The following is a 21,506-nucleotide window of genomic DNA, read 5'->3' as shown; positions in this document are numbered from 1 at the left end:
TAAGACAAAACGTAGGACAAATGTTTTTGTGCTACGCTCTATTTTCGAAAAAGCAAAGCTGAATTAATTTTTGAAAAAAGTAGATAAGATTATAAATATATTTCTTTATTTCGGAATTATTTATTTAATGTAACATTACTAGATACCCGGAACACCCTATATATATATATACATATTCATATATCCATGTATGTATATATACATAGGCATATATATATATATATATATATATATATATATATACATATTTCCTCCCTCTCTCTCTCTCTCTCTCTCTCTCTCTTTCTCTTTCTCTTTCTCTCTCCATTGATTTGATTCGATTCGATTCTTGCGCGGTCGGTGATTAAAGTGCCTCGAAAATGTAAAAAGCACGACGGATATTATCGAGTCGCTCTCGCGTGAAACTCGTTTACGCGCGTATGCGACACGATTTAATTACTTTCCAAGAGAACGAGCCTAGCTTTTAATATAAATGGGATTTTTCTCTGTCGCTAGACAGTCGATTTCATGCCCCCTCGATTTCGCCCTTTTTGCCGAGTGAAATGAGTCGCATGAAATTTTCTGTCCGTTAATCGTCGTCTCTCTTATGACTTTTGAATCTTTTTAAATTAATCGTTTTATCCGTACAACAAAGTACATGGAAATTCAAATCTTCAAACGTTGATTGTGCCCATACTAAATCATATTTATTTTAATTTCACCTCGTTTCTCGAAGATATGCTATTGAAAAAATTTATCAAACTACCTAACCTAGCAAAATGGCCGCCCAAGATACTACTATCCAAGAAGATGGCTTTGGATTTGTACCGAGGCCAGATATTAAGTCATATGGAAGATCTTATGAGATAGTGAGAAGGTATTCTTTTTTCTGTTTCTTTTCTTCTCTTGTATTTTTTACATTGTCAACGAAAAAAAAAAAAATAAAAAATAAAAAATAAAAAAAAATGAAATAAAAATAAAAATCCAACGCTTTCCAATAAATTTTTCTCCACCCAACAGATATACCTTGACGAATAAACAAAAAGCAACGGTTCGATTGATATCCTGGGGAGCGGGAATACAATCTATCAAAGTACCTAATAAAAAAGGTGTATTAGGTGACATTGTTTTAGGATTTGATGACATGAACGGTAAGATCATTTCTTCGCGTTTGATTAGATTTAGAAATCGATACAATATTTTTTACTTTCAATGACAACGTAATCAGGATATTTGGAGAACAGGTATACAGGAAGTATCATTGGCCGTCTAGTAAATCGCGTTGCTAATGGTAAAATGCGTATTCAGAAGACTATCTATTCCTTGTCGATCAATGACAAATGTGAAAGGGATCACATTCATGGCGGAGTAGTTGGGTTTGATAATGTTAATTGGAATTCGTATATACTGAACAAACAAGTGGTAGGTCATAAATAAAACGTATTGGCTATTTTCTATCATTCCGTATGTTCGAATCTTTCTAGTTACAAAAAAAAAAAAAAAATAGGTAATGTCTCATCTAAGTCCTGCGGGTAGAGAAGGATATCCCGGTTATATGTTGACGCAAGTGAAATATACTTGGACGGACGATAATCAATTGCATATCAATATTCGTGCTACTGCTACCGAGCCAACACCAGCTAACGTCACTAATTATTGTTTGTTAAATTTGGCTGGCCATGTAAGATGATAAATGCCATGTAAGATAATAACGCATCTTCTTATAATTGTTAATGTTTCGATTTAATTAGGCTGCGGGTCCTAAAGAATTAAAAAAACACGTTGTAACGATAAATGCCGATAGTTGGACGTTCATGGATATCAAAGACTATTTGCCGACCGGTGTTATTCATTCTGTCGAGAATACGGTCTATGACTTACGCTTACCGACACAATTAACCAAAGAAATACTTTATCGCGTACCGGGAGGAGGTTACAACCATAATCTATGTATTTGTAGTCCAAGTTCTTGGTGTTATCGATTTCATGCTAGGTAAATTTTTATCCGATATTATACAACCGATCGCATCGGATACGATTCATCATTATTATTTCTTTTTGTTTTTCCTATGGAAGGATCATACATCCTGAATCAGGAAGGACTTTAGAAATTTATTCCAATCATCCTGGCTTACAATTTTATACTGGAAACGATTTGCCTGATCCTGAACTTCTTTATCCACCAGATAGCGAGAATTATATACCAGAATTTTGTGATTACAGGGTATGATAAGATCCTTAAAGTTTTTCATTTAAATAGATAAAAATTTAACGAATGATAGTTAATCATACCTTACGTTCGTTTTAGAATTACATAAATTCGACGATTTATGGAAAAGAAGGTGTTCCTTATCGCCGACACGGAGCTTTCGTTCTAGCCCCACAAAATTATCCTAACGCTATTAATATAGATAATTTTCCTTCTTGTATTCTTTATCCTGGTAAAGTTTACGTCCATGACATGACCTATAAATTTGGTTTGTTAACCAAAAATTAATTTATAGTTGTTCTTCTTTTTTCTTTCTTTCCTTTTTTCTCTCTTTTTTTTTTTTTTCTTTTTTTACTGCCATCGAAATTCATCATCATCGAAGAGGAAATATTGATTGGCTGTACAAAATTGACTTGATATTTTCTATTCACATAGTCAATGTGCGTAACTATAGCGCTCTGCACTCTTACGAAGTTGTCTTAAATTCTATTATAAAATTATTCGATAATACGTAGAAAATTATACATGATTCATTTTTTTCTTTTTTTTTTATGATTGCTATTCCATAAGTATATATCTTTTTTGTATATATATATATATATATATGTATGTATATATATATGTATGTGTATAATTCTCTTTAAATCATTTTAAAGGCACATAATGAATGAAATGAGAGACTGATTCATTCGAAGCTTAACATACTTAAATCTTGTCTCTTCATTTTTATCTTTCACGTATCATTCTAAATTATATCCTACATTCGTGTTACATTAATGCTACAATTTCATAAATTATATTTATATATGTATATATATATATATATATATATATATATATATATATGTATATATATATATATAAAGCTAAAATCTGTTTTCTGTGTACAATTATTGTTTTACTTACAATTAGAATAAGACTTCAATGTTTGTACAACTCTAATCGATTGTTACTACTATCGTTAGACTTTTGCATTATAACGGGCAGTAAGTATTATTGTCAATAAGAACTCATGGAGAGATTTCGTTGGCAGTGACGACGTGTGTCAACTTTGGTAATAACTATCGTAGAAAACGTTGAAGTCACGAGATTACCAATTTTTTTTTTCCTTCTTTCTTTTTTCCTTTTTTCTTTCTTTCTTGAACACATTGAGAGTACGATCAGTTAAATCATTGGCAGTGTTAATTAATAGCATCAATTATCGTTTGAAATTGTGATCAAATTTGTGATACGATGTATGTTCCCTCCCCCTTCCCTCTTAACCCTCCCCGCCGTTCTCCCTCGTGCCCACCGAGTAAAAAGAGATAAAATTATTAAATTATATCGTTGATTCTTAAAACTAATCCTAAAATCATCGTAAAAGTAAATCGATCAACGTTCTCATCCCGAGCGATTTAAATATACTGTTTCATTGGGAAGAGGACGCTAATGCTCGTATAGTTCGTGCATTCATCGGCCAGTAGATAATTTGATCTATTTCATTCGGTGACTATAAGATGAATTCTAAATGTCAACGGTTTCTCCCAAATTTCATTTTCCGCGGTTATACCGTTTCTTGGACGACCGTGTATAACTATACGGAATTGACCTGGTTTTTTCAAACGACTACGGAAATGGAGTGCCCAAATTCCATGATCCTTTGCAATTTCAAAGTTTTCATGTTTGTTACCTCGAACGATCGTATATTCCATATCTTCGTCCTATAATATCAGATCAATGACATGATAAACTATGTAATCACTTTTATACAACATAAACTTTATATATTACCTTTATAGCAGGTTGCAACTTAATAATCCTCATTCTATGCTTCGTCTGACGCAAACTGATCTTCATAACGTGTTCCTCCCCATGATGGTGTCTTCTTGCTTTTCGAGTAACTCGTCTTTTCATTAATTCGTCTCGTTTTTGTTGTAACTCTTCGTCAACCGATCTAATTCGCGCGCCTCTTCTACGTCTTCCTTTACCATTTATCTGTAATATTTAATCGAATGTATCAATATCTTTCTTCTTTTTTTAATCGTAATAAATAGAGAAAAAAATATATAAAATGAATAAATAAAAAAATAAAAAAGGAAGATATTTCGTAGAGTTACAACCTTGCAAGAGAAACATCCTTCCGTAGAGATAGTCTTATCGTCAGCTGGTGGAATATGATAAGGATCTGGATTGATTACATACGTTGGTACATTACCAATTTCTTCTCCATAATTGGATTGAGATAACGGATTAATCGTAGACAAACAATGACCCTAAATCAAACAAGAAATAATCTGACCATTTGCTGAAAGAAGTATAATGGCAACAGATAGATAATATCATTGATAACAAACTTGTCCTATTCGTTGATAACCGGTAGGACAGCCGCAAATAAAACCATTAGCTCCGTTAGGTGTGCATCCAAAAGCACAGGGAGATCCCAAACAACCTGCGCTGACCTGAATAAATAAAGATATGTCAAATGCGTCCGAAAGAAAAAAAAAAAAATCATTTTTTTATGAAAATCACAATGTATCCATCGTTTTCATACTTGAACGCAAATCTGTAAATTATTATCAAACTGATAACCGTCAGGACAACCACACTTGTAACTTCCAATAGTGTTAATACAAGTATTTTCACCGCACGGAGAATTGCTACATTCGTTTTCGTCTATGCACTGACTGTAATAGAGATGTTGAACAAATCCTTCCGGACATCCGCAACGATAACTTCCCATAAAGTTCTATAAATATTTATAAACATCTTAGAACGATCATCGACGATACATTTCTACCATGATAATTTTCACATACTTGACAACCATGTTCGCAGTTACTATCGTCGGCACATTCGTTATGATCGGTACAGAATCTTCCAGACTGATCAAGCTTAAATCCTCTTGGACAGATACATCGGAAACTGCCAAGCGTATTGACGCACGTACCCGGTTTCGGACAAGTCCCAGGTTGTTCACACTCATCAATATCTATAAATAAATTCTTCTTTTCTGTCTTTTTCTTTTTCTCTTTTTTTTTTTTTGTTATATACCAAACATCGATAAAATCAAATAGAAAAATCGTCTGATCACAAACCGTGACAAGCATCTCCGTCTTGAGTATATCCTTCGCGACAACCGCAGGTATAGCTTCCTTGAGTATTTACACAATTTTGTTGACAAAGATGATTTCCTGTCGCACACTCGTCCAAGTCACGACAACTGATGCCATCAGGATTTAGTATGAAACCGGCAGGACAGGAACATATAAAGCTTCCTTCAGTGTTTTGACAATTGTATTTGCACGGCTTGGGAGTTAATTCGCATTCGTTCACGTCTACGGTCACGTTTTATATTAATCCTAATGATTGTTTAAATATAAGATCAATATTTAACGATGTTTTATATACCTATGCAATGTGCTCCTGATTTATCAGATTTGTATCCCTTGTTGCAAATACATCTATAGGAACCCATAGTGTTAATGCATATTCCGTTTCTACACAAATCCGGTATCGTCTTACATTCATCGATATCTGTATACAAAAGATAATACACTAAATAAAACGGACGAATATTTTTTTCTTTCTCTTTTTCCTTTTTTTTTTTTTTTTTTTATCAAGTAGAAATAAGATCAATTCAAATATTTACCTTGACCGTCTAAAGAGAAGCCCTTGTCCAAACATAATTCGTTGTAATCGTCCGAGTCTCTCGAAGGACATATCTCGCAATGTGGACCCCATGCAGCACCCATCGTACAACAACAATCCGCTTTAGTTACTGTACGTAATTCCGAGGTCCTTGCTGTACATCTACCACCGATCGTTTGCAGGAAACAATAACCAACTCTACGATCTGACCATGAAACGTAACTTAAATTAACAATCGCATTACGTGATTAAATATCGTTCAATATAAACATATCGTTATACAAGAGTAGTTGTTATACGTCTCAGACATTGATAATAATTACATTTTTATCGTAATTTTACTATTGAAATGCAATTGACACGGGAACGTGATTTCAAAATTAATAATTTAAATAGACAGTATTTAATTGTGATCTCACCAATACAAGATTTTCCGTCGACACTTTGTTCAAAACCATCATAACAGTAACATTGATAACTTCCTTCTAAATTGACGCAACGACCGTGTCTACATAGTCCAGAATTAATAGCACACTCGTTAATGTCCTTACATTCATCAGCCATACCAATTTGTTGATATCCAGGTGGACAAATGCACATGAACGTGCCGATAAGATTTTTGCATTGATATTTGCAATTGTTCGCCGGTGTGGCACACTCGTCGACATCTGATCAATCAAAACTTCGTATCAACTATCCACATTTTTTTTAATTAGTAATTTATTGATTATTAAAACGTACCAATACAGTGTCTTCCATCAGGAGCCAAAGTATATCCGTATGGACAGATACATCTGAACGATCCAGGAGCATTGTGACATCTAAAGGCACATTGATTACCTAATTCAAGGCACTCGTTTACATCCTCACAAATCTGATTGACACCTGGCGTGAAACCTTCGTTACAGGAACACTCGAAACCACCATCTATGTTGGTGCAGGTACCGTTGCCGCAAATATTCTGAACTGTTAAACATTCGTTATTATCGATGCAACGTCTTCCAGTTTCATCCAAAATATAACCAGATGGACACTCGCATCGGAAGGATCCATCGGTATTTATACACTCGCCACCGGAACAGGCATCCGGCATGAAAAGACATTCGTTCAGATCAATACCAGTATCATCCCGACCTACTCCTTCTGGACACAATCTTCTAAAATCCTCTGTGTTAACAAATTTATATTTATAATAGTTATCATTTATAATCTTTATCGCTTTGATATACATGAAGATAAATTTTGTTTTCTTTTATTTTTTTTTTAATTACCACTATTCTCTGGTGGACATTGCTCGCAATATTTTCCCCAAGCTTTACCCATGGTACAACAACAATGTTTCTTCGTCATTCCACCTTTCCGAGGGAAAGAGCATTGGCCACGTCTATAACTATCGTAGCATTGTTCCTCTCTAACGTCGATGCATCTCATGGAATTAGGTTTGTCACTCAATTGAAAGCCAACTGGACATTCACAGATAACACCGCCGTCCGTGTTAATACATTGACCGTTTTCGCAGATACCTATCGTCTCTATACACTCGTCTATGTCTGCCAATGGAATAACAATTAATAATTAATTTTATTTAACAATAATAATCAACTCACGTACCAACGCATCTTCTTCTTTCGTTGTTCAATTCGTAACCTGGTGGACAACTACATATGTACGATCCCATTAAATTCTGACATTTTCCTGGATATGGACACAAGCCGGGTATCTAAAGTTCAAAGAATATTTTACCATCAACGAGAGTTCTTACGTATTATCCTTGTTACATTTTTTAATATTACCTCGTGACATTCATCGACATCCCGACAATGTTGTCTATCTTGAGCCAATATATAACCATCTGCACATTCACAAATGAAAGTACCAACGGTGTTACGACATCTGCCATTGCGACAGAGGAAAGGCATTATCCTACATTCGTCGATGTCTAAAAAAATATTTTTTGTTTATTTTTTTGTTTTATTTTTTAAATAATCTATATAATGCATTCATTTGATAAAAAATATCGAAGTACTTCGTACCAGCGCAATCGTTGTTAGGGCTCAACTTGAAGCCATCGTAACATTGACACTTGTAAGAACCAAGAATATTTATGCAAGTACCATTGTTACAAATATTTGGATTTCGTTGACATTCGTCGATGTCAACGCAATTTTCTCGATCGTGAGTCAAAGTAAAACCAGAATGGCAAACGCATTGGAAGCTACCCTGTAGATTGTTGCAAGCAGCGTTATTGCATATACCCGATCGTTCGAAGCATTCATCAATGTCGATGCAGTCTCGTCGACTGATACCTAATTTGTATCCAGCAGGACAAACACATTCGAAATATCCTTGTTGGTTGATGCATTGAGCATTACCGCTACAAGGATTTGGTATCTATACGAAATATTTAATTAAAAATAATATCATCGAAGAAAAATATTCCTTTAAACATAATCGTATAGATCTTACTTGCAAGCATTCGTTTTCATCGATACATTGATGCGAATCTTGATCGTAAACGTATCCTTGTTCGCATTGGCACTCGAAACTGCCAGGTGTGTTCAAACAACGACCATGAGTACACATAGTTGGCATAAGAGCACACTCGTCGATTTCTTCGGTGTGATTAGTTATCGGATTCATGATTTGTCCTGGTACCAATCCACATAAAATTTCATGCTCACCTAAATGTACATAGGTTCATGGATTACGTTTAAAATTAGTAACTAAAGATTTGTAAAAATAATCGATCGGTTCTTACGTGTCCTCTCGGGTGGGCATCTTTCGCATGGACTACCCCAGGCTGCTCCCATCGAACAGCAACATAACATTTTCGTCTGTGGTTGAGCCATAGGATTGAAGCATTGTCCAGATTCGTATGTAAGATAACAGGATTCTTTCCTCGTGTCGACGCATTCCTCTGTCATGAGTTAATCTTGTTAAAAATATATTAAGAAACACGAATGCGAATAAACTATTACAAATACGCACTTCCTCCTGGCATGGTTATATAGCCTTCGGGACACTCGCAGTGATACTTGCCCTGGTCGTTGATGCAACGACCCACGCTACATATGTATGGATGTAACGCGCACTCGTTTATATCTGAAAGTCATTTTAAAGAGGATCAATCCTTTTAAAGAAAGGAACAATTCCATATGAGGATATTACGATCGTCCATCGACATTACCGACGCAGCTTGTTTTCATGTCGTCCAGAACGAAACCCTCGTTGCAAGAACACATAAAACTGCCAAAGGTATTGGTGCAATGACCATTCTGACATATATTCTCATGTTCCTCGCACTCGTTAATGTCTTCCAATATGACAGTGACACGGTTTGGCCTATAGCCCATACCACCAGGACAGAGTTCCTCGAATTCTTTCGTCCCTGGCTTGGGACATTCCTCGCAACGATTACCCCAAGCGGTACCAATGCTGCAACAACACGTTGCCTTTGTTACTAACGTGGACATCTCGAAAACACATTGTGGTCTGCCGGTACCATGCTCGAAACCGGCGTAACAGAAACCGTCGCGCCTGTCTGAAACATCATTATGTTCAGTCGTTAGAAATATAGAATATAAATTGATCTTCGTGCATTATTTCTTAAGAGATTCGAATATCAATTATGCAAGCTTACCGACACAAGCGTTTCCAGCATCGACCAATTCGTAATGAGGCGGACACTGACAGATATATTTTCCTTGTGTATTTATACACGTTCCATATTGACAAGACTGTGGACTCTCGCATTCGTCGATATCCGTACAATTACCACCAGAACCATCCAGCTTGTACCCCTCGTTACATTCGCAACGGAACATACCAAAAATGTTCTCGCATCGACCGAACACACAGAGATTACTGAACATGTCGCATTCGTTTATGTCCACGCAAGCTTGCTCGTTGTTCTCGTCTGGATGCATAAAGCCCATTTCACACTCGCAACGGAACGAACCAGGATAATTCAAACAATGACCATTCTCGCAAAGAGTATTGTCGTTTGCACATTCATCGATGTCCTTACAGGTATAACCGTCGCCCCTGAAACCAGCATCGCAGACGCACTGCGTCGCGTTTTATTATTAACTCGTTTCTTTGCACAACCATATTCAATTTTAAATAGATAATTAAATTTTGTTAAACGGATCACATTTTATAGTTCACTTTACGAGTCAACATTACCTTGAAGGAACCCTCGGTATTGATGCATTGAGCATTAGAATCACATCCGCCGTTATTGGTAAGACATTCATTAATATCCCTACACTCGATACCATTTCCAGTGAAACCTTCGTGACAAGTACATTCGTAAGAACCCTGAGTGTTCTGACATTCGGCAAACTCGCTACAAGTATAAGCATTTAATAAACATTCGTCGTCGTCGGTACAGGCTGATCCTGCATCAGGCTTAACGGAGTAACCTTCCTCGCAACGACACTCGAAAGATCCAATCGTATTGTGACATTCTCCATAACCGCAGATTTGTGGTTGCGTTGCGCATTCGTCGATGTCTAAATGAAAATTTTTCAATAAACGAAGTACTCTCTAAATGTTGCAAAAGATGATTTCAAATGAAACTTACCGACACAAGACGCGCCATCCCTTCCTGGTAATAATCCATCCGTGCACGTACAAATGTACCCACCCGGTATATTCGAGCACTTCCCACCGTTACAGATTCGAGGATTTTCTTTACACTCGTCCACGTCGGAACAAGAACGACTGTCCAAGTTCAGCGCGTAGCCCGTACTGTGTTCAACATTTGTTTGGAAACATATAAGTCAACCTGGTACGAATTATTTTCTTTAAGCCTATCGACCAATTGATAATGCAACAAGTTTATTTACCCGCACGAACAGGAGAAACTGCCAGGTGTGTTTATACAAATATCTTCGCAGCCACCATTGTTCACGAGACATTCATTTATATCCTCGCAATGAGACTTGTGTCCTGTTTGTTGATAACCGTCGTCGCATATGCATTGATAAGTGCCCATCATGTTCTCGCAGATTCCATTGGAACATATACCACTTGTTCTAGAACACTCATCGATATCCTTGCAAGAATCCTTGTCAGGACTCAACTCGTGTCCTGGTGGACACTGACATTTGAATCCACCTTCGGTATTTACACAGGTACCACCTCTGCACAAACCTTGAGTCTCCTCGCATTCGTTTATATCTAAAATCAAGGATATATACGACGGTAGTCTTTTTCTCTTTTTTCTTTTTTATTGAAGATCATTAAATCGTTAAATTTTCTTACCCATACAAATTTTCATAATGTCACTACTACGATAACCAGAGTTACAATCGCATTGGAAATTGCCAGGTGTGTTTCGACATGTACCATTACCGCATACACCGTGCATAATCTCACACTCATCGATATCTACGAATATTTTCTCACGATTATTCAATATATCCTCTCATTGATAACAGATAACTTTTAATATACTCACCGTTACATTTGATGCCATGTTCGTCCAAAGCAAATCCTTGATTGCACCTGCAACTGTAACTACCGACGGTATTCTTACATCTACCGTTGACACACATGCCAGGAAATTCGATGCATTCGTTAATATCTTGACGTTCGGTAAATCCAATCCCTCTAGGACATAATTCCGAATGAGCGTGAGTTCCTGTCTTTGGACAGGCTTCACACTTTTCGCTACCCCAAGCACGACCAACGGAGCAACAACAAAGACTCTTGGAGAAGTGTCCTTCGATTGCCGTTGAACACTGACCATGACGGTATTCCAAGTAGCAAGTTTCTTCTCTGGTATCGACGCAAGTTGTGTCTAAATCGAATATCGACAAATGAAGAAATAGTTTTATCATTTTAAAATCTAAAGAACAATACTAACGAGTCGGATCCAGAGTCAAACCAGGAGGGCATTCGCAACGATAAGATCCATCGGTGTTAACACACGTACCGCCTCCTCTGCATATACCAGCATTAAGTTCGCACTCGTTAACATCGACGCAAGATTTACCATCCACTTTGGCGTATCCTTTGGAACATTCGCAAAGAGAATGGTCGCAAACTTCGCAAGGACTTCCCCAAGCAACTCCAACGGAGCAACAACATTCCGATCTTAAAGCAACTCTAGGTAAATTGTTCTCGCATCGACCATCTACCATTTTGGTCCAGCAGGATCCTTTTCTATTGTCTAACGTAATACGATATATCAAGGTCATATTAAATGAAAAGATATGAAATGATCGAGTTATATCACTAACCCATGCAAATATGTCCAGTATTATCAAGTATATAGCCTGGAGAACATTCGCATTCGTACGATTCAGGAACGTTCACACAAATTCCATTGAAACAAACGTCTGGCCCTAATTCTTCGCACTCGTCGATGTCCTCGCACATTTGATTCTCAGTTTTCAATCTTGTACCAGTCGGACAGATGCACTAATAAAAGTTTAATAAACTTAAGCCTAATCATCGATTCGTCATTGTCTTTTTAAACATAAATTTTTATTTACCTGATAGCCACCAGGTGTATTCCTACATTGACCACCACTACATAAGGATTCTTCCAGCTCGCATTCATTTATATCGCTACAAATTTTCCCTGTCGCGTCAACTTCATAGCCATTGTCGCAAATACAACGATAAGTACCCATCAGATTTTCACAGCCGCCATTTATACAAATGTTTGGATTTTGGGCACATTCGTTTATGTCTGTTGCACATAGAAAATCGTAAATATGATTTGTCGATCTGTAAGATTTGTTCATGATAATTACCATCGCCGTTGTATGTCATTCCAGCACCATGAGGACAAAGAGAATCAAACTCTGAGGTACCAGGTAAAGGGCAAGGTTGACATGTGCTACCCCAACCCATAGGTTGTCCAAGTATTATAGTACAACAACAACAACTCGATTTAGTCACTGCTGTTGAAGTTGGATTAGAACATTGACCATCTCTATATTGCGAGTAACAAAGATCTCTTCTTGTATCTAAGATATAGAATGTAATTTTCATTTTATTACTTTATTTGTTAATTACCTCTTTCTCTCTCTATATATATAAAATATTTTAACATAAACGAATAATATATTCTGATTAATATAAATCAATTACCTAAACAGGATCTACCATCGGGTCCCAAATTAAATCCTGGATGACACTCGCATCGAAAACTTCCAAGAGTATTGATGCATCGTCCATTTTGGCAGGGTGCACTTAAACATTCGTCGATGTCTGTTTAATCATAAAACAAAGTTGATTAATAATCAACATATTCGATATTATCACTAAATAAAATGAATGTAGACCCTCAATACCTATGCAATGACTTTGATCGGGTCCAATACGAAAGCCAGAATCACAAACGCATTTGAAAGAACCCTCCATATTGACGCACTTTCCATTTTCGCACATTCCACTGGTAGAACACTCGTCCATATCCACGCAAAAAGTATTATCTCTCGAAGGTGTAAATCCTGACTGACAAATGCAGTGATAAGATCCTGGCGTATTCTCGCAACGACCATTCAAACATATCCGTGGATTCTCGGTACACTCGTTGATATCTGTTAAAAAACGTATTCACTATTTATTCACATAAAAAATAAAAAAAATAAAAAAAAATTGGGAAAGAAAGAAAAGTAAAAAAAAGATATCTTCTATACCTATACACGTATTTTTGGTTGGCGATAACGTGTAGCCGTCGTTGCATTTGCATCTGAAGGAACCATTCATATTGATGCAATGGCCATTATTGCACATTCCAGTATCTTGACATTCATCGTGATCTATGTAATCAATCGATATAAATCAAATGATGCTGTTTTTATTTTCTTTCATCGATCCTCTCATTTCTTCAACAAAAATACTAACCAGTGCAATATTTTCCTTCTCCTGAGACAGTGAATCCCGGTGGACATTGACAAATAAAACTTCCTTCATAATTTCGACAAGTACCACCTTGACAGTATCCTAATTGACACTCGTCAATGTCCTCGCAACGACCATTCCTCTTCGTAAATCCAGGATAACACTCGCATTCGTAACCTTCCTTCGTATCGACGCATTTGCCATTGCCACATATTTCAGGTCTTAAGGCACACTCGTTTATCACCGTGAATTGTTGCGGTTGTTGCGCGCAAAGCCTGTTGTAATCTTCTACAATTGAGTAATAACGGGGACGTGTAATTACGATCTATCGTCATAGTAATATATATTTTATCTTCTCTCTTGCTTTTTTCTTTTTTTATTTCTCGATAATACGGATACGTTATTTACAATATTATTATCAGGTAATTTTTAGAAAAACTATGATAGATCAGTTTCAATACATACCACTTCCAGTATTAGGACAAATGAAGCATTCGTCTCCCCATCCTTTACCCATATTCTTGCCACAGCAACAATCCTTTTTACTCAGTCTCATAGTTAATCTATTCTTGCATTGACCATTTCTATTCACCGCGGTATAGCAAAGTCCTTGTCTTCCGTCTACGATAAGCATTAAAGAATAAAATGTCGATAACTGTCAAACGTTGCTGATATCATAAAAACAGACTCGAGCCAATTACCAATACAAAATCTGCGATCTTGACTCTGTATGAATCCAGGATTACAAAGACAATAATAGCCACCATTGGTGTTCACACATCGGCCGTCAGCACATATTCCTTCCTCTTGACACTCGTCTCGATCTTTGCATTCGTTCGTCTCGGGATCTCTAGCTTGTCCTTCGGGACAATCGCAAGTAAACGATCCTTGAGTATTAACGCACTTTCCACCTTCGCATAACCCCGGAATTGCCTCGCATTCGTTGATATCTATGTAAGTAATTAGCATTATATATATATATATATATATATATATATATATATATATCGAGCTTCGATATTAATTGATGTGTGACGTAAGTCTGAAAGATCGTACGACTGCAGATATATGATTACGTATCATATATAATTATCCTAGACTCATTTATATTACTTCGTGTAACTTTATTTGCTAATCGTATTTTATTCGACACCAACTCGAATCTCTCTCTCTCTCTCTCTCTCTCTCTCTCAGTCTTTTTTTCCTTAACCGAGATTAGACATGCATCACAAAGTATCATATTGTTTTGAAAATATTATTTCTAATGATACAATCGAAAAATGATGTATCTCGTCGTACCTACGCATTGACCTTGACTGGTCTTTAAATAACCCAATTCGCAATCGAGTCTCATAGGACATCTCTCGCAAGGATGACCCCAGCCTTTACCAACGGTGGCGCAACACAACTGTCTCGTACAAACGACACCCTGTAGATTCGCCAAGCATTGACCATTCTTTACTTTCGTATAACAAGGACCAGTTCTGTAATCTGTTTCGCAACGTCTTCCGGTGTATCCATAGATGCAAGCGCAACGATCCGGACCGATACATCTACCTTGATTCAAACAAGGTTCTCGACATATAGCTGAAAGGAAAAAAATATATTCATTAACGCAATCGGTAATTACTCTTGATCGAACGAAACGATTAATAAAATGTTTCAAAGAGAAAAAGAAAAAAAAGAAGATGAAATATGTCGATACTAACGCTCGTTACAAAACTCTCCTTGATATCCGCTTCGACATTGACATCTCCCATCGACGCAATTACCATTGATACAGTGTACTCTACATCTACCTGACTCTCCTCGATCAACGTTACTGTTACTTTCGTGAGTCGATACTGTCGATATAATATCAAATTTTTGATTAATACTGAATCTTTCTGAAAATTTTTCGATTTGAAAAGTCTTACGTTTTGTTGAAATCGAACCACAAGTGGATGCCACAGTACCACCCTCGCAGAGACATATGTTTGGCCTTATGCATCTTCCCGTACCACATCTCCTTGTGCATACAGCTAAAAATAAAGATCATCGTTATCGATGTAAAACGTGATCTTTGATTTCCACTTGCGATGTGATCTTAAGCTACTAATTCGCGTTTCATATTCATACACATCGTATAAGGCCAATCGAATTATAACCGTAGAGGAGACAATGCGATCAACAGGAAGCCTCGTGTAACAGGCCATTAAACCAGTTTCGTTCGAAGAAACGATCGGTTATGTAGCATAGATACTCATTTATCCGTTACGTAATTGCGCAATTATCATCTTGTAGAAGCAAACTCGAAGCAGTAGTAATGATAGATGACCGGTTATGCGATCTTAATAATAGTTCCACGTACATACGTTCTTTAAATCTAGCAAAGAGCTTATACAAACACGAGAGAATAAGAGTATAATAAAGATCGAAATTATAAATTTCTTCTAATTAGATATCCTATCGTTTAACGTAACGTAAAGCGAGCCTACTCCCTGTATTCTATATTTCTCTATATCGTATAGATATATCCATATACTTAGACATTATTAAATAATCGAGAACTTTCTCGATCGTACTTACGAATAACGCAAAGTCCCGTTTCCGGTTTCTTCGACCATCCTGGACAACAATAATTCTTGAACCTCGATCTGCACACGTTAGGCCTATAAATGATATCAAATTAAAATCTAAATCGTTTCAATCGTTCGATATAAAAATCGATAGATTGGACTTGATCTAAGAAAATTCAATAACGATTTAATATAAATTGAATGTCTTAACATCCTAAGAAGACTCATACGGGACTCATCTACGAAAAGGCGGAAATAAGATTCTTTTTTTTTTTTTTTTGTTCTTTTTCGTAAGAAATGAAAAGGGAAAAGAAGAAGAAGAAGAAGAAGAACAACAACAAGAACAAGAAGAAGAAGGGTGAAAGAATGAGAAGAGAGCGGAGTACCACCTCGGAACAAGGCGGGCATTCACATCATGCGGCTCGTAATTAACGTCAGCTGCTATAGACCGCCTCTAAGTAGTTCCACTTATGCGCCTTGGCGCCGCCGATTTTCCCGCCGTTCCGTGCTTTTCAACGAACCGCGAAAAGTTTTTCCCTTTTTTCTTTTTTTCCTATTTTTTTTTTCCTTTTTTTTTCTTCAATTTCCATTACCATAAACAATCATCAAAGAAGATCCTTTTTTTCTATACGATCATTTTAATCGTATATTATATTTACATAATCGACCAGAAATCGTTAGGAGATCATTGAGTTCTCCTAAGTTCTTTCTTAACTTTTTATTTCCATCACATTTCCATCGTGAATGAAATCAAAAAGAGGATCGAAACTTTTGATGTAATCTGTATGCAGATTCAACGATGTACAGGGAATCGGTTCATTATTAAATTTATATTCTGGTTCGAATCCATTGATCGACACGTAGCAGAACGTAAACCGCTAGCCAGGATATAATTTTAACACTCGACCGTAATAATACCCTTGGTTTAACGGGCCCAAGGCTAAAATCAATGTTCATATTATACGAATAACACGGAGATGTGTTGACGTCTTATTTTTCTTGAAAATTTCTTAACTTTTCGATGTTATCGAGAACTTCCTACAAGAATGTCTCGATAATACTCGTTTACCTTCTTAATTAACGATCATTGCTTTAATCTAAGAAACATTTATTTATAACGCGTGGGTGAGGCTGGTTCAAAGGTTCAATTGAAAAGTGCGTGTAATAGCGTTTAAGCGTTCACTGCGTTGAGCCGAGTTAGTGCATTACGAGCGATTAGAATTAAAGCGATCAAAAGGCGAGTGCATTGCGATTAAGGTTGAGAAATGGCGTTACCAAAGCTGTTTTTTGTTTAAGAATATAGCTTCTCTGATAAAATAAAATACAACATCTTGTACAATTTTCAAATAAAAAATATATAACTCAAAATAATAATAATTAAATAAATTTATCGAAAGGAGGATATGTTCAGGATCGATCAATCGAATTAGTCCTATAAACTTTTTAGACCTATTCATTCATTATTCTATGAGTAACCATCGTAGGACGTTCCAAAATAGGATAGGGTCTATTTTACGCTTAATAGGACTGCCACTTACATAATTATTCATGGTTAGTCTGCCACTTAGATTGGTTTAAACTACGGTTTTACGTAATACCATGCGAGAGGAAGTGAAAGAGCAAAGTGTTGAAGAGGGGCAGGTCAGGGGGGAGGGGTGAAGCGTTTCACGGCATTTACATTTCACACCGATACGATCCTTAGCTTAAGATAACAAGTAACTTTTAATTTTTCTTTTCTCTTTTATGTATATATATATATATTCAAGAAGATCATTTCGTTTCGATCGAAAGACTCATATTTCTAGGAATTTGCGGTTAGATACTCGCTGCGATAACGTTTTATTCAAGCCAGATTAAAGTCTACTTTTATTTTAATGATGTTTCTAATCCCCTGGAACGAAGTGCATTTTTTCTATTTTTTTTTTTTTTCTTATTCCGTTCGTTTCACATTATTTTCGCTCGAGTTAAAGACATGTGTGGCTAATCATTTGTTATATATCTACGAGAAGTAGTATCGAAGTAACCAAGCGAGAGAGAGAGAGAGAGAGAGAGAGAGAGAGAGAGAGAGAGAGAGAGAGAGTGAGTCGTTAAATTAACATAAGTAAAGATGAAAGGATTAGAACGAACTAATTATCTACATTTTTGTGAACGAATATACATCGTTAATTTCTAATTCGTAAAAAATCCACTTCTCGATTTTCTCTTATTTGAAATTGTTCAAAGGATATTTAATAAAATAATTAGAATCAAATAAAATAATTATTGGAATATCGATTTTATAACGAATGAAATAGTAATTGTGTGTTGAAATATGATGAGTTCGAATCGATGTGCGTTACATTTAACGCTCTTTACGATGTCTAACGATTAGTTCAATTATCTCTTAGTTTAGTCGAGCTCATTAGTAATACTTTATCCGTTTAAGCGTATCGCGTTACTACTATCAATTAAGATGTTTTACACAGCGAAAGATCGCGATCAACGGGATAATTAACACGTGTCGCCTTCGATTCACATGGCACGACATACGAAGAGATAAATAAGAACAAAGTGAAAAATGTGTTGGGAAAGATCGGATCATTGTAAATGCATACCACAGTCAGCTAGTAATAGATAAACTCGTGCCTTCTTGTAGAAATCATCGGACATTTTTATTTCTAGTTTCTTCTTAAAATAAAAAGATATAAACGGTTTCCTTGATATCGATCAGCTTGCAACGGGGATCGAAAATGAAAATTATTCCTACATAAGACACGCTTTCATTATCTAATACAGTATACTGAAACATGTTAATTTAATCGTACGAGATTCTAATCTCATTAATAAATAAAATATCCAAAACGTTTTATAATACTCGTCTTCTTTCGTCTTATTATTATATAGATGTTAGAAAAAGAGTCAAAGGAAAAAAAAAGAAAAAAGAAGAAGACAGGAAAAAGAAAGACACGATTTATATTTTTATTAGCGATCTTTCACAAAGCGATGTATCTCCTGCCGAAGTGAAATCAGTGGGATCGACGACTTTTTGTCTTTATATTAGCGAGAAGGTATGAATCGTTGTCGTTGTCGTTGTCGTTGTCGACGAGGAAGAGGAGGATGTCGTCGAGGAGAAAGATCTACGTAGATCGCGGCGCTACCGCGTGCAATGAGCTGCCAAGAATCTTTTACCGTAACAAACTAGTTCTTCTGGTCTCAGTTATACGATATCTTCAGTTAATGTTGAATACTTTTCCCTGAGAGTGGCTAACGCCTCGGAGAGTTGGTGGCTTTTGTGCGGCAAAATAAAGAGAGAAAGAAAAACACGGTCGTACTTCATTTTTGTGAGATAGTGAGTCAATAATAGCGTATCAATCGATTTTACACTAATACAACTATAAGAATAAACGAATATATAGGATATGTAATAGTATACTATTAAAGAATATATAATAAAAAGGACAAACATAATTTTTCATCTATATTATTAATTGTCTGTTATTTTAATCATTGTTTTTATAAATTTTCTTTTATCGTCATGTTTCGAATAAATAATCTCATTTCTACGGTGCAACGTTAATCGAGATCAAAGATTTTACGATATCAGTTATACCAGAATTTTGTCCTCTTTTCTCTTCTATTTATTAACGTTCCTCTTAAAGTCGTTCTAGATCCAACGATTTTCTAAATTCGTTTAGACGTCTTTTTCCATTTATACGGACAATTGTTTCCGTTTTTACGCGTTTTACGTCACGATCCACCGTCGCACCCCCCACACTCGAGCCCTCCCTCCCAATCCTTCTCACTAAATCCATTTTACGTTGGTCTCGAATTACCGATCGCGTTTAAGATCTCGTTGTTCTCTTTGGTAAAGTGAGGAATGCGTGGGAGGACAATGGAGACGCGAGTGCACCGCTTTATCGGCCTCCCGCTTCACTTTTGGTGCAAAAAAGTGGATTGTCGAGCAAGTAGAATTCAACGAAGCGCTGTAACGTAACACCGCGATAACCCAATTAGAAGTTATCAGGGTTTGGAACGCGCAATTCGCTAAGTCAAGAAAGACACGGTAAAGAAACAGCGAATAGCAAATCTGCTTCCGAATTCTTCAAAGGATTTTAAGATAAAGATAAAGAGCAATTCAGAGATTGCTTTTTTACAAGGAAAAAAAAAATATATATATATATATATATACATATATATAAAAGAAAAATTGAAGAAACGTTTAACGCTCAATTTAAATTCGACGACCGAAAATTAGCTTAATTAAATACAAATTATAATAATAAAGATATCTTTAAAACGACTCATTCAACATAATTATCATTTCGAAAGGCTTACATTGTAAAGACGTTTAAAAAAAAGAAAAAAAAATCAGTGATATATTATAATAGATGCAAACGACACGTGGTAAACATCCAATGTAAAACAAATTAAGAGTCACGACGACGTGTTACGTCATTCAACTTTTTCATCAAAGCGATTTTCATTACCCTCCGGGGACTCTACATTAGCCAAAAAACACAAAGGCTACGAGAGTGTCTCGACACGATCTGCTTTAGTAATTAAGAACCTCGCGTAATAGTCATTAAGAATCCTCGTGGTTTTAAAGTATGATGAATCACAACTTATCTTAAAACATTAAACGAGGCCTAGGCCCTCGACGTTCTTATTATAGATAGCAAAAAAAAAAAAAACACTTCGTCTGAAGTCTATATATACGTATATCATTAATTTTTTCTTTTTTTTTTTTTTCGTATTTAATCTTAAAAGCGAGCCTTAAATCGTCGACGATGAGAAAAGATTCTCTCGTATAATATAAGATCGATAATAGGCTAGGTTTTTCGACTATAACGATTATGACAAATCATAATTCATTAATTCGAACGATTGGAATAATTTAATGTTCCTAAAGGTAAAGGGCGGATTCGAAAGAAGAATAAGAAGATGAATAAGAAGAAAATATGATACTCACCCAGTCGGTGGTACGCTTTGCAATGTATTATCCAACTCCTGCGTAGGACTAGGCGTGTTATAACGTTGTCCCGTCGCATTGCATTCTTCGATGACTCGACTCGTAAGAAGGACCAAAGCTACGATCAACAACCACGAGGGTCCATTCCTTTGACGTTTCCTTTCACGTCGAAGTAACATTGTTCGCAAATTCCTCCTCTCCTATCGACGATTCCTCTCTTCTCCTTCCTTCCTTCCTTCCTTCCTTCCTTCCTTCCTATCTTTTTTCTTCCTTTTTTTTCTTTCTTTTTTTCTTATCTTTTTCTTTCTTTCCTTTTTTATTT

The 21,506-nt window shown here is 36.1% G+C and overlaps 2 protein-coding genes across 3 annotated transcripts; one reads left to right on the top strand and one right to left on the bottom strand.

Moving 5' to 3' along the window:
* Positions 1 to 360: 360 nt before the first annotated feature.
* On the top strand, positions 361 to 2,209 carry LOC122631528 (galactose mutarotase-like). Its single transcript, XM_043817316.1, has 6 exons — positions 361 to 856; positions 1,000 to 1,130; positions 1,208 to 1,401; positions 1,487 to 1,660; positions 1,731 to 1,972; positions 2,056 to 2,209. The coding sequence occupies exons 1-6, from the start codon at positions 759 to 761 to the stop codon at positions 2,207 to 2,209; spliced, it is 993 nt and encodes a 330-aa protein (XP_043673251.1). The 5' UTR covers positions 361 to 758.
* Positions 2,072 to 21,465, bottom strand: LOC122631527 (fibrillin-2-like). 2 transcript variants are annotated; one of them, XM_043817314.1, is made up of 40 exons: positions 21,185 to 21,465; positions 16,247 to 16,329; positions 15,595 to 15,699; positions 15,388 to 15,522; positions 14,978 to 15,265; positions 14,380 to 14,628; positions 14,144 to 14,299; positions 13,682 to 13,966; positions 13,474 to 13,596; positions 13,126 to 13,374; positions 12,923 to 13,042; positions 12,583 to 12,798; positions 12,319 to 12,518; positions 12,064 to 12,244; positions 11,688 to 11,993; positions 11,280 to 11,621; positions 11,084 to 11,209; positions 10,666 to 10,999; positions 10,401 to 10,567; positions 10,001 to 10,329; positions 9,456 to 9,882; positions 9,003 to 9,356; positions 8,804 to 8,917; positions 8,574 to 8,732; positions 8,282 to 8,496; positions 7,849 to 8,206; positions 7,609 to 7,754; positions 7,427 to 7,535; positions 7,087 to 7,365; positions 6,557 to 6,982; positions 6,235 to 6,483; positions 5,817 to 6,020; positions 5,576 to 5,701; positions 5,263 to 5,502; positions 4,984 to 5,156; positions 4,719 to 4,913; positions 4,522 to 4,626; positions 4,288 to 4,440; positions 3,959 to 4,162; positions 2,072 to 3,888 (listed from the first exon to the last, which is right to left on the bottom strand). In XM_043817314.1, exons 1-40 carry the CDS (start codon positions 21,361 to 21,363, stop codon positions 3,667 to 3,669), a joined length of 8,631 nt encoding a protein of 2,876 aa, XP_043673249.1. In that variant the 5' UTR covers positions 21,364 to 21,465; the 3' UTR covers positions 2,072 to 3,666. The 2 variants fall into 2 exon arrangements, with proteins under 2 accessions (XP_043673249.1, XP_043673250.1); XM_043817315.1 differs by lacking the exons at positions 10,001 to 10,329; positions 10,401 to 10,567; positions 10,666 to 10,999 and having other exon boundaries at positions 9,456 to 9,704; positions 21,185 to 21,464.
* Between the last annotated feature and the right edge of the window lie 41 nt (positions 21,466 to 21,506).

The sequence above is a fragment of the Vespula pensylvanica genome, chromosome 9, assembly GCF_014466175.1.
Source record: "Vespula pensylvanica isolate Volc-1 chromosome 9, ASM1446617v1, whole genome shotgun sequence".
Lineage (NCBI taxonomy): Eukaryota > Metazoa > Arthropoda > Insecta > Hymenoptera > Vespidae > Vespula > Vespula pensylvanica.
Note: the sequence above shows the minus strand (reverse complement) of the source record. Positions and strands in the feature narration are given on the sequence as shown.

Coding starts and splice junctions, on each gene's coding strand:
- LOC122631528 (XM_043817316.1), top strand. CDS start 759: ATGGCCGCCCAAGATACTACTATCCAAGAAGATGGCTTTGGATTTGTA. Junction 857..999: donor TCTTATGAGATAGTGAGAAG/GTATTCTTTTTT, acceptor TCCACCCAACAG/ATATACCTTGACGAATAAAC. Junction 1,402..1,486: donor ATATACTGAACAAACAAGTG/GTAGGTCATAAA, acceptor AAAAAAAAATAG/GTAATGTCTCATCTAAGTCC.
- LOC122631527 (XM_043817314.1), bottom strand. CDS start 21,363: ATGTTACTTCGACGTGAAAGGAAACGTCAAAGGAATGGACCCTCGTGG. Junction 16,330..21,184: donor CAAAGCGTACCACCGACTGG/GTGAGTATCATA, acceptor TATCATTTATAG/GCCTAACGTGTGCAGATCGA. Junction 7,755..7,848: donor CCCTAACAACGATTGCGCTG/GTACGAAGTACT, acceptor ATATTTTTTTAG/ACATCGACGAATGTAGGATA.